General features: G+C 42.3%; 1 protein-coding gene across 1 annotated transcript in view; it reads right to left on the reverse strand.

Moving 5' to 3' along the window:
* Positions 1-2,782: 2,782 nt before the first annotated feature.
* The window catches only part of SLC4A1AP (solute carrier family 4 member 1 adaptor protein), a 45,153-nt gene continuing 34,106 nt past the window's right edge, over positions 2,783-13,829 (reverse strand). The window contains exon 14 of the mRNA XM_020983786.2: positions 2,783-4,999. Within this exon, the coding sequence (XP_020839445.1) occupies positions 4,986-4,999 (14 nt within the window). The 3' untranslated portion in view covers positions 2,783-4,985. The remainder of the gene's footprint in view (positions 5,000-13,829) is intronic.

Raw genomic sequence — 13,829 nt, forward strand, 5'->3', positions numbered from 1 at the left:
TGTCAATCTAGTGGAGCCTGTGGACCTCTTCTCAGAACTGTGTTTTTAGACGCATAAAATTTTAAAATATGCTGGATTACAAAGGAAGCCAATTATATTGAAATAGGGGTTATAAATACTGAAAAATCAAGTTTGTGGATCTTAGACTAAGAAACCCAGGAATAGTCTTCCATGAGGGCAGGATTTACCTTTTGTACCTTTCCCACTGCCTATCACCGTTCTTCATGTGCACACAGTAAGTGCTTAATAAATGTTTAGGGAATTCAGTTTGGTCTTGAGTTTCCAACATGCCACCTTAGTTTCTCTTGTTTATTGGTTTCTGAAGATTTGCTGCCAGCTGGGTGGGGACAGCCTGTTCCCAACCCTGGAAATTTTATGATGAGCACATCTGAAAATTATAGCAAGTAAGGAGTGAGATGGCTCTGGGAGCTGGGAAGAAGGAGCAAGAAGAGGATGATTGGGGCAGAGGCCAGGGGTGGAATTGGGGTTCATGCTTCAATGCCCTCTGGCCCAGACATGCCCTTGGGAAACTGATTGATGGGAAGTCAAGGTGACGCCTCACTGCCCTCACTCCTTATCCCCCTTCCTCAAAACTCTCCCAGGGAAATTCAGATTGGGAAATTCAGCTTTAAAAATTCCCTGTTCTCCATCTCCATTCTCCTTAGCTCCCCCTAAATGTCCAGGTTTCTGTCTAGTTCCCCAAGTAAGTGAGTTGGCCTGCACATCCTCACCATGCTGGTGGTAGTTGGGGGCTGGGGAAGGTAGTGGTGGGCCATGGAAGCACTGATGGAAAAACAGAAGGAAGACAATTCTTGCAAGAAGCAAGGTAATTCAGGAACTCCAGGCCCAACTCACTGACTCTTATGGTGACCTAAGATAGCAACATGGTAGAGGGGAAACAGCATGGGACTGTTAAAATTCTGCCTGTTTCTAACTCACCATGTGACCTTGGGCAAATCACTTTATTTTCCTGTGTTTCTATTTTATGTGATCAGAGATCTATAATTTGAAAGGCCATGTAGTCCCACCCCCACCCTCACACCCTATTGGACAACCGAAGCAACCGAGTCCTTGCCATGGTAAGTGACTTATTTGCTCAACTGTCAGGCAGGCATTAATCACCAAAGGTGGGATTTTAACCCAGGTTTATTTACTTATCTGTAAAATTAGCATAGTTGGATTAGATGAGAGTTAGGGTCCACTTCTGTGTCTGTGATTCTACAGTTCCAAATTGCTTCTTGACCTCTCTGTAGCATTTGACACTGATGGTCACTTTCTCCTAACTAGATTATCTTTCCACTCTGGGTTTTTGCTCTACAGCTTTCCCCTGGTTCTCCTCTTTCTCAGTCTTCTTTACTGGATCTTTATCCTTGACATCTCCCTGAACTGTAAGTGACCCCTAAGGCTTTGTCATGGGCCCTGTTCTCTTTTCTTTCCGCACTATCTCACTTGGTGATCACAGTCATTTCCATGGGTTCAATTACCATCTCTATGTAGATGATTTCCAGATCTCTACATCCAGCCCTAGTGTCTTGTCTGAGCTCCAATCCTGAATCTCCAATTGCTTGGGCGACATTTTGAACTGGATATTCTGTAGGTATCTCAAACTCAGCACTAAAAACTCCAAAATAGAACTCATTATCTTTCCCCTTAACATACCCCTCCTCTGAACTTCCCTATTACTACTGAGAAAGCCACCATCCTCCTAGTCTCCCAGATTTGCAACTTCATTGTCCTTGACTCCCCAGCTCAAATACTTCCTTTTGAAGGAGGCTTTCTTCATCCCATAGCCCAGGTTAGCTTCCTTCTACTCTATATGTACCTTGCATGTGCCTATTTATTTATGTTGTCTTTCCCCCTAAAATAAAGTATTAATTAAGATAAGGTCACTGAGGGCAGAGAATATTTCTTTGGTTTTGCCTTTCTTTATATCCCCAGTGCTTAGCACAGTGTCTGGCATATAGAAAACAATAAACATTTGTTGAGTGTATGATTTTCTCACTTGGACTCCTCCAGGTGCCATAGATTGATAGGATCATAGATCACAGAGCTGGAAGAGAACCTAGAGACCATCTAGTCCAACTCCATTTTACAGATGAGGAAACTGAGGCCCAGAGGATTGATTGAGCCAAGCAAGGTCATATAGGTAGGAACAAGAGCAGGATCTGAACCTGAGACCTCTGACTCTAGAGCCAGTGCTTTATCCACTGTGCTGCCTCATATCTCCAAAATCATATTACAGAATGTTTAGTAAACATATATTGTCAACAGCATTTATGATAATGATACCAAAAGCATCCTAGGATCATTCATGACTGTAAATGGATGTCACATAGGACAAGGCTGAATACTAATCCCTCTCCAAACCAAATCTCTCTTCTATTTTATTGGCGGATATTCCCCAGGACCAGCCCCAATCCTGGGGATGTTTGGGACCTAGGGAGGAGAGATCAAAAACCCTCTTCCCTACAGAGTAAGGCGTCACTTTCTCCATTCCTAAGATGAGCTCAGCCTTTGAAAAACTCAGCCCAGTGTTTGCTTCTCATATGCCAAGGAAAATAGACAATGTCAGAAACCTCCTTGGGTATCTGGAGGGAGACAGCCTGCCTGTTCTCTCCCACCCAAATATGAAGTCATCTGGCCATAATGACACACTAAACAATGCCTTGGTATGGGCGCTGGCTCTGGGCTGATGTCAGAGTGTTTCCCTCCTCCTCCCCTCCTCCCCACCCCCATTCTCACCACCCACCATGGTTTTACTCTGAGATTTAATTCAATTCAATCTAATTCGATAAATGTTTATTAAGTACTTACTAATATTAGGCACTCTGTGAGTTCCTTGACAGCAGAGATTGGGTGGTTTGTTTGGGTTTTTTTTTGGGGGGGGGTGTTTTTCTTGCCTTTTTGTGTATCTCCGATAGAGAGTAAGCATGGTGCTTGACATACCATAGGCACTTAAGAAATGCTTCTTGACTTGAACAAAGTCAAAACCAAAACAGGCCTTGGCCTCAGGGAACTTAACTTGCTACTGGTGAGAACTAATGTGTACACAGATAAGTAAATGCTAAATACATAAAAAATAAACGTAAAGTAATTTCAGGGAGGGAGATAGCATTAAGAAATCAGGAAATCAAGAGAAGATCTCTTGTAGGAAGTGGCGTTGGAGCTGAACCTTGAGGAGAGCTGATGCTTCCAAGAGGCAGCGGCAAGGAGGGAGAACATTCCAGTCACAAGGGAAACAGCCAGTGTGAAGGCATGTAGACGTGAGAAGGGACTGGACAAACTACCAACTTAAGTCTCTTTGGAAAGGTGTAAACAAAGATCTCAAGCCTCTAGCACAAGCAAGACTTGTCTGGATTCCATTTAGGGATGTGCTGGTAAATGTTTTACAACCAGCTCTCTGAAAAGAGGCAGGAGATGGAATGATATGAATGGAGAAAAACAAGTAGGATGGTTCAGCCGGCCTGCAGATTATATGGAGGGGAATAATGGGTAATTAGCCTGGAAATGTAGCCTTTAAATGCCAAAAAGAGGAATCTAGATTTTTGTCCTGGAAGCAATGGGGAACCACTGAAGCTTTTTGAGAAGGGCAGTGCCATGGTCAGACTGGATATTTAGGAATATCTACTTGGCAGCTGTTTACAGAATAGCCTGGAGATGGGAGAAGTTGCATGAAGATAAAACAATTAAGAGACTTTTACAATAAACTAGGCAAGAAGCGACAAACACCTGAACTAGGATATTGCTTTTATAGTTGGGGAGAAGAAGACAAATGAAAGAGATGTTGTAAAAATATAGCCTCTGGGAGCAGTGTCCTAAGTATGCAACGTTCTTGGGAGATGGAGGAACTTTCTGTCTGGAGCTTTACAAAGAGATGGAGCTGGCATGGAGGAAGCTAAGGAGCCTGCTGATCTCTGTTCCCATCTGGGAGTGGGGGCGGGGGGGGGGCTGGAGGGCAAATGGAGCTGTGCAGACAACTACAGGGGCTAGTCGCAATCACACTAAATGAGCTGATGTGTTATCACAGAGTAATTCAGGGCTATTACTGGTCCTATTACAGCCAAGCTTTTAAGTCACAGGATATTGAAACTAGAAGAGACCTTGGAAATTATCTAGTCCATCCATCTGATGTCTCCTTGAGTTTATGACAAGGATGGTAAGAAACAGCCTAGACAGTACTAGATAGCAGAAAGAAGCCAGACTAGTATTTCAAAAATTGCCATGAATAATCCCTGCACATCGGTAAATTCAGATTTTTATGACATGATTATTTTAAGGTTTTAGGCCTGGAGAAGGGAAATGACTTGCCCAAGATCACATAGATATTAAGTGGCAGAGTCAACATCTGAACCACGTTTTCTCACTTCACATTTGGAGTTCTTGGCTCACTGTACCACGCTACCTCTAGCCCTAGCCCAAGTCCACCCCCTGCCTCCTGCTGCTTCTGACATTTTGTAGAGACTAAGGCATACATTTAGAAGCTTTAACGAGCTCTGGAAATGTGTGTATAGGGTATGTGTTAGGTTTTTCCTTTCCCCAACAGCACCTGTTCCACATTGAAACTAGACACAGAAAGCCAGGCAGGCTAAGGGGCGCATGGATCCTAGTCCCTCCAGTGGCCCCGCAGGTTCTCAACTGCCAACTTAAGTCCCTTTGGAGAGCCTGGATCCCATACATGGGCATGACTCGCCTGGGCCCTATTCAGGGGTGTGATGGTTTTACAACCAGCTCTCTGAAGAGAAATGTAAATTGGACACACTTTTAAGTTTAAACTGCATCATGAAAATTTTCTGCATAGCTTTTTGAAGTCCACACAATCGACAAAACAATACACCCAGCCCTGAGGTGTACTTTGCTGATTTTCTGAAGTATGAACGCTCTTACTGAAAATGAACAGTCAGTTGAGTTTGAGCTGGCTCCATATCACCTCTGGCTCCATGACTCTTCTCATTCCTTCTAGTGTCTTAGAAAGACCAGGTTCACTTTCATCTTGTATAGCCTAGGGGATAAAATATGTTCCAACAATTTATAATTTATCAGAATTGCTCATGCCCTCATTCCCTTCAAAATTCTAATCTCCTTCCCAATTTTGAACACCCAAAAGGACTGAACACTCATAATATAAAACAGTCAGCAAGCATTTATTAAGTGCCAGGCTCTGTCCTAGGTTCTAGGGATGCAAAAATAAAAGCAAAACAGTCCCAACTCTCAAGGAGTTTGTATTCCAATAGGAGAAACCACATGTACATATGTAGATACATAGTGGATACAAGATTTACAGATACAAGGTATCCTTGGTAGGGAAGACAATAGCCCCTGAGGGGGTTAAAAAGGTCTCATGCAGAAGGTGGCATTTGGGTTGTCTGGAAGGAAAGCAAGGATTTCGGAATGTAGTAGTGAGAAAAGACTGCATTCCAGGCACGGGGGACTTGCCAGTGCAAAGGCATGGAGACTGGAGAGTGAGTGTCATATGTGAGGAACAGTAAGAAAGTCAATTTGGCTGGACTGTGGATCGTGTGGCAGGAAAAATGGATTACAGGTTGTAAAGAGCTTTAAATACAAGAGAATTTGTACTTGATCCTAGAGATAATAGGGAGCCAGTAGAATTTATTGAAGAAGGGATGACATGGTCAGAATTGTACTTTAGAAAGGTCATTTTGGCAGCAGTCTGAAGGACGGACCAGAGTGCAGAAAGACTTGAGGCAGGGAGACCAATTAGGAGGCTATTGCAATAGTCCAGACTGAATGAGCCTGGGAGGCTAAGTCAGCCACTCCTATGATGACCGGAAATTCCAACATCCCCCCTCCCAGTCATAAGCAGGGTATTATCCAGACACTTCAAAACCATATTGGCACAGCCAGAGAAATAACTATGGAGTCTGGATGCAGATAGAAACATACCTTTTTTTTTTTGTTTTTTATTTCTCGTGTTTTTTCCCTTTTGCTGTGATTCTTCTTTCACAACACGAGTAATGTAGAAATATGTTTAATAAGATTGTACATATGTAGCCTATATCAGATTTCATGCCATCTTAGGGAGTGGGGAGGAGAGGGAAGGGGGGAAATTTTTAGGACTCAAAATCTTATTAAAGTGAATGTTGAAAAACTAAAAACAAATTAATTAATTAAAAACCATAGTGGAAGATCGCCCCTCAAGCACTCAAAGGCCAAAAGGGAGGGGGCAACCCTCAGCTCACCACAATCCTAGTCACTTCTGCCTCCTATATGGCAGGTAATGATCATCCACCCTGACTCCTGTAGGGATGGCATTTGCTTCCTGGATTATCTCCAAGCATGGGGACCCGTGGAGGACACCAATCTTGGGGTCCAGTGAATCAACCGTCAAATCACTGGAGGTTCCAAGGTCAGTGGTAGCCTTCCAGAGGCCACTGAGTGCCCCTTGCCTTTACATTACAAATTCATTGTTCACTCTACTTTTCAATCAGTTCTGATGTTATTTTGCTGAAGAAACCTACAACTCTTCTTGTTTCTCTAAGTGGGCTTCTAACAAAGCCTGGGGCATCTTTCATACTGCTGTGATTGCAGACAGAGATGTGACTTCTAAGTGGTAGATCAGCAGATCTATATAAGGGGTGTGTGACGCTAGGGTTTTTTGGGGAGAGGGACACTTGTGATGTGAGATGCTCTTTGGGAGAGCCACCTGAAAAGACTTTAGAAGCTTCAGAGATGCAGGGGAAACTGGCCATTCAACATGTCCCAACTTCTAGCTTGCCTTGCTAAACTTCAGAAAGATAATTTCCTTGCCTTCTCAATAGGTGGAAGGCAAGAGAGAATTCAGAATTGAAAATGAAACAAAATCGAATAATAATAATAATAATAGGTCAATGAGATTAGGTCTTCTCTCTAGATTTGAGCTGAGATTTCATTTTGCTCCCTTCTAAATAGTTCACTCATGTATTTTCTGGCATAGTCTAATCTGTATAACTTCTCCAATGTCTACCTGCTGTTTCCTTGGATAAAAATGGGTTTACTTGCTATTTGCTATTCTGTCGGCCTTTTGGTTTAGCGCACACATAATAAGTGCTTGACATACATACTAAATAATAACTGTTTTTCCTTCCCCCCACCCTACTCCTATTCATCTGGGAGCAGTTGCATGGTTGGCAGACTTGGGCTGTGGCTAGAGGCAGCAGCATGGTGGCTTGATACAGCAGCAAGAATACTGGATTTAGAGGAAAAGGACCTAAGTGCAAACCTGAACTCTCCAACTTATTGTCTGTGTGATCCCAGGCTTTCTAGTTCTTTTCATTTTTATGGCTGCCATGTAGCATGTGGGCTGCCCATCTGTGGTCTCTCACTCTTGTTACATGCCCTGCTCTCTTCCTTTTTCAGTCAAACTGTACATGTTTTTCACTGGGTCTTTAATGCAGCTTCTTTAAGAGATGAAGTAGAAAAAAGTACTAGGCTGGGAGTCAAGACACCTAAATTCTAGTCCCTGGACTGACGCTAATTTATAGTGAGCCATTGGCAACTTGACTTGTCAGCCTCAGTTTCTCATCTTTAAAATGAGGAAGTTGGATTATCTTGATCTCTAAGGTCCCTTCTGCTTCCAAATCCTATGATCCCAAATTATTGCTAAGTGTCCTAATTCGTATATGTCTCATCTTTAGCATCTTCTGTATTTTTCCCATCCAAACAAAAGTGTCAAAGGGACTAGAAGTATGTATAGGAGGATTCATATAAATGGAGCTACCTAGGACCAACAGAGACAAATGTCAAAAAATATTGAAAGGTGCACATTTGTTCACAAAAAAAGAAAGTTAAAAACAATAATAAAAACACAACAATAAATATCACAGAGCCAATCGACTGTTTGATGGCAATATTACCAGTTAATGAAAAGGGGCATACCATAGAAGTGTGGACAGTGAGCTTGCTGCATGGTGCAGCATGGGGGTCACTTGGCCTGTTAATTAGGGGATCTACACACACACACACACACACACACACACACACACACACACACACACACACACACACACACATAACCTATGAGCCAATGCTGGCTGCTTTCAAACAGCCTGGGAGACTGAGGCTGATCAAACAGCAAGTATACCAGGGCAGGCCCAAGTGAGGACCCACAGGGAGCCATCTTGAGATGCAACATGGGCAGAAAGATTACTTATCAAGTTTGACAGGACTCTGGGATCCCAGAGGCAGCTTGTGATGATATTAGAGACATCAGAGAGACCCCTCAGTGGAATATTGGGAACAGAGGGGATTAACCTGAAAATCAGCTATGAAGTGTCTTCTTTTTTCACATTCACCAAGTCAATCAGCATTTATTACTGGGTACTGTGCTAAGTGCAAGAAATTCAGAGACGCCAAAAAGCAGATTCTGCTATCAATATTCTAATGAGGAAGACAGCTCACAAATAATTACATACATAGGAGATATATACATTATAGGTGGAAGGGACTAGCATGGGGAAAGGTACTAGCAGGAGGAAAGACCTCTTACAGAAAGTAGAATTTGAGCTGAGCCTTGAAGGAAGCCAGGGAAGCCAAGAGGTACAGATGAGAACAAAGAATTCTAGGCTTTGGGAGCGAAATGATGCGAAGGCTTGGAGTTGGAAGATGGAATGTCTTGTGGGAGGAATAGGCCAGTGTAGCTGGATCATAGAATACATGGAGGGGAGGAAAAGGTAAGAGTCAGGGGTCAGGAGTCAGAGTGGTGTTGCTACTCATTAGGGGGTAAAGCTATCCCATATCCTAATTTATGACTATAATATTGGGATGATACTTAATAGGCCTACACTACAAATGACCTCTGGGTATAACTGTTCCCTTGGTAAAAATGAATCTGAGAGGTCATGGAAAGATAAGTACTTTAATGCACTGTTGGTGGGAACTATGAATTGCTTCAAAAATTCTGGGAAGCAATTTGGAATTAAGCTAAGATAATGATCAAAAGGTCTAAAACTTTTGACCCAAAGATCTGACTGTTCAGCCATATATCCCAAAGAGGCCAGTGATAGGAAGGAAGGTTCCACGTACATAAAAATATTCGTGTAACAGCACATTTTGTAGTAATAAAGAATTAGAAACAAACTAGATGTCCAATGATTAGGGAATGGCTAAATAAATTTTGGTACAGGAATGCAATGGAATATTATAGCACGGAAAAAATTATAAATATGTAGAATTCAGAGAAGAATGGAAAGAGTTATGTGGTCTGATGCAGAATGAAATAGGCAGAACCATGAAAACAACACATATAAGGACAACAGCAATATAAATGGAAAGTACACCACCAAAAAAAACCCCTTAAAATAAACACCTAATTTTAATGACCAAACTTAGCCTCAAAAAAGGGATGAAAAAACATACTTTTCTTTGCAAAGGTGGTGAATTGTGAGTGTGTAATATTGTCAGTCAGTTGATAAGCTGGTTAGTTTTGCTGAACTACTTTGCTGAACTCCTCCTTCTAAATTCATTGTTGCAAGTTGTTCGTGAACTTGTTACAAGAAACAGTTTGCTAGATAGGGCAAGAGGAAGAATCCATTCAGTAATGAAGGTGATATAAAAACAAAAGTTATCAATTAGTTATTAACTTCTAACAAAAGTTTAAAAACTTTTTTAAAGCTTTAAAAAACAAAAGTGAAGCTGAGATTTTAGAACTTTAAACCACAACAATGCAGTCATCTGGGAATTTAAATGTATCTTTTAAAAGTTTCATTTTAGTCAGAAATAATAGTATTTATATAGTGCCTACTAGATACCAGGCACTGTACTAAGCGCCTTACAAATATTATGTAATTTGATCAGTCAGTAAATGTGATCTAATCTGTAATGTGAGTGGTAATTCCCTGGGGTCACATGAAGTTGAGATTAAAATCTTAACAGGAATGGGGGTACATGACAATTTTGATAAACTTATGAATTATTACACAATAATGATCTCTCCATCTTAAACCCAGATTAAACAAGACAGAATCCAGGCTGGGAAGCTGGGAACACTTTCAGTGTTTCAGTTCCAGGCAGGCCTTACATGTCTGCCTATGCCATAAGAGGTAGAGGCAAATGGACATAGTTTCCCTACCCTCTTTTCTTAACATCTTTAGCAAAAGTATATTCCAATGAGAGTAGGAGTATTTATAAAGAGAAAAACAATTCCCCTAGGTCTCCCTGGCATCGGTAACATGATGCAGCTGACTTATAGCAACTATAAGTCTTTCCATTGTGTTTTGAATCACCTGAAATTTAATCACCTTAAATTCGTTAGAGATGCTTCATGGTTTGTAGCCATCTAGCACCACCAGGGATAGAGATAAGACCTGTATCGACATTGGTATGGGGCAGGAGTGGGGAACCTTCAGCCTCAAGGTCACATGTAGCCCTCTAGGTCCTCAAGTGCGGCCCTTTGACTGAATCCAAACTTCACAGAACAAATCCCCTTAATAAAAGGATTTGTTCTGTAAAACATGGACTCAGTCAAATGGCCGCACCCAAGAACCTAAAAGGCCACATGTGGCCTTGAGGCCGCAGGTTCCCCACCCCTGGTAGGGGATGTCACGATTTCTGCAACCTAAAGTCTTAGAGAGCTGTCCAGGGCACTGAGAGGTTAAGTTATCACACTGACCATAGGTGTCCGAGGCAGGACTTCGAACTCAAGTCTTTCTGACTTCAAGGCCAACTTTCTATTCATTATGTCATGCTATATATAGAAAGACAGGTTTTAGCAGTAGGGGGTGACTCTGGTCCATTTAAAAGCATCATGCAATTTGCTACATGTAATCCAACACATAAATAAAAATATTCATTTTATTGTGAGACCAGAGCTATTATTTTATCAGTATGGCTGACTCCCTGTGTGGAAACTCCCTCCACTGATGCAGACAGCAATTTGTCTGCAACTTATAATCTTAGAGTTGCAGGGGGAGGGGGGGGAAGCATTAAAAAATTAAATGACTCACCCAGAGTTGCACAGCCAGTATGTATCTGGGACAGGTCTCCCTCACTTCCAAGTCAGCCTTCTGTTTACTATGCCATGCCTATATCTATTCAAACAGGGGTTTTTAAATAAAAAAAGATGCAAAGTGATATGTAGAGACATTCCAATAGGCCATACATGTCCAGGCAGGATTTTGCATGTGGGGAAACAGAGGCACAAGGATGAAAGCGGTTACTGTATAGTTAGGGACATAATCAAGAAGGAAATTCAAGTGTCCTGAACAATAGTATTCATGTCTTCTCTCTTTCCTAAATGAATAATCCTCCCTAGGAAAAATTATGAATTTGCCTTTGAATTTTCAGTCACTCTCCTCCCCACCCCCACCTACCCTTGGCTGATACTTGATGGCTAATAATAACTTCTTATTTTTTTTGACAAAGTCCCGACTCAAATTAATTTCTAATGGTGACATATAAGTAGATAGGGAGGGGGAATATCTTGAAGGAGAGCAGGCTTCTTTCTTATTCCATTGTCTCCACTTGCCAGCGTTGCCTAAGACTAGCTACGCATCTCCACAACTTGTGACCCCATTTGCTGCCTTTAACAAACCTAAGATTCTGGTTGTCTTAAGCTTATTTTTTCCCCTCCTCTCTCAGGAAGGATGCTTTTATTCCCAACTTCCACACCAAATGTGGGGCACTAGTGGGGACTTTACTGCCACCTAGTGGTCCCTGGCATGGAGACTTCATATTTGGCCCACCAGTAGTGATAACTCCAACTTATTAAGATGAGTTTTACAAAGCACTTTTTGTCCGTAAAGTAGGAAGTGTAGTTGGGCCATCACCAGGCATCTTGACTTAACGTCTTGCCATTGGACTCCGGAGACTCTGGAGGAGAGAGTAAGGCTGAAGACATTGCACCATGAAAGGCCGGAGACTCACTTAAAACCAATTCACTTGCAAGTCACAGCACTGTCCATGCCATCATTGGACCTCTTCGGGAACGAAGGATGAACAACAGGGGGTGCAAGTTTATCCTAATTTTTCGGTTGAGCATAAATGGAAACCGAGAGGTTTAGCAATTTGTCCAAGGTCACACAGGTAGGAGACACCAGTGCTCCAAATCCAACATTCTTCCCTCCTACACCGTGATGCTGCCTCTCAACCTTCTCCATTAGCAAAGGATAGGAGAATGAAGGCAAGCATAGACCTGAGGCTCCACCTCCAGGCTTCTTTCTCCCAGGCCTCTGGTCTGCAAAGGCTGATTCTTCTCACACATCTTGATCCTACTCTCACAACTACGTGTCTATTCACTCCTCTTCATGTTGTACTCTTAACACTCTGGATTTTCTCCACCTCTTTACTTAGGAATTCACTTCACCCTTGGGCTTCTCACACTGAAAGCATTCGCTTCCCCTACAGTTTATTCCTCTGATTGGCTGGATTCTCTCAGATTTTCCATTTGAAGGAGGGCCACCACGTCAGCCATATCTTCATTCTTCTCTAGACTTTCTCTGCCATGTGCTTATTCAGGTACGCCCTCCCCTCTTCTTGTCCACCCATCCTTTTTCGGCTTCGACTTATGTACAGTCTTCTCTCATTAGAATGTAAGCAGGAACTTTCTCTTTATTATTTATATTCCCAGCTAAGCACAGTGCCTGGCACACGGTAAATATGATAAAACATGATAAATGCCTGTTGACTTGACTTTATATATCAGGATTCTTAACCTTTATTATTATTATTATCATCATCATTATTATTATTTTTGGTTATAGACTCCCCACTGTGGTAGTCTGGTGTAGCCTATGGACCTCTTCTCAGAATAATGTTTTTAAATGCATGAAATACCTAGGATTACAAAGGAAATTACACTGAAACACAGCTATAAAAATATTTTAAAAGCCAAATTCACAGCTCCCTGAAATATATTCACTGACCCCTTTGAGGTCTATGGATCTCAAGTTAAAAATTCCCGGTAGTACCATCTCCAGTAGGATATGAAAATCTCTAAATAAGTCTAAGCCCTCATTTGCATGTTGCCTCCTTTCATCTTTTATTTTCTTAATCAGAGCCACTAAAAAAGAAGTAAAATGGTTGGAGTTTCCCCTCTTCTCCCTGCACTCCCTCACTCTGTGGGGGAGACCTATGGCAGCTTAAGTAAGAAGACCTGCACTGAAGTGGCTACCAAAAACACTCAGTTTATGAATTAGTGAAGGAGAAAGCCCAGGGGCTAAGGCCAGAATCCCTAGAAGCAGCCAAGACAGGAAGCACATGTGTGATTTAGCAGTCTACTGACCAGGGCGGATCCTTTACAAGTCACTGAGCCTGTCGCACCCCTGGTGGCGGGGACTGGGTCCAGGGCTTTGCTGGAAAGTTCTGGATCTATTCAAAGGCAGTATTGGGGAGTTATTCTGGATGTGTTCTTATCTGAGTGGAACCTCTTGAACCCTTAGAAAAGATAAAAATTGATTCTTATCTTCTAGACCAGTGGTTTCCAAAGTAGTGACCCATACTCACCCATGTCAGAGGTATGATTCCCATGGATTGATTAGCTAATTAATTAGAAGGCAGGAACATGAGCCACATCCCATCCTGGGGTTGTATCCAACACAACCAAACCCTCCCCCTCTGTACCCCAAATCTTCCAATATTCCACCTTCTCCATCTCATCCTTCAGCTGTGCAAACTCCTAACTTTTCTGCACTGGATGTTGGCCCCTCTGGGAAGGTACAAGTGCTACACAGGTGTTGAAAATTCTCCACTCCCACCTCACTCAAGCCCTGCCTCCAGATTATCTTGTGGCTGTGATAGGCAGACCCAACACTGGTTCTGCACTCCAAGGCAGTAGCTAGTAAAAGCCTCGTTCTTGTTTTCATTTTCAATGGGACAGAGTAACGCAGGATGAATGGCAT

This window comes from Phascolarctos cinereus, unplaced genomic scaffold, assembly GCF_003287225.1.
Source record: "Phascolarctos cinereus isolate Bilbo 61053 unplaced genomic scaffold, phaCin_HiC Scaffold_2;HRSCAF=192, whole genome shotgun sequence".
Taxonomy (NCBI): Eukaryota; Metazoa; Chordata; class Mammalia; order Diprotodontia; family Phascolarctidae; genus Phascolarctos; species Phascolarctos cinereus.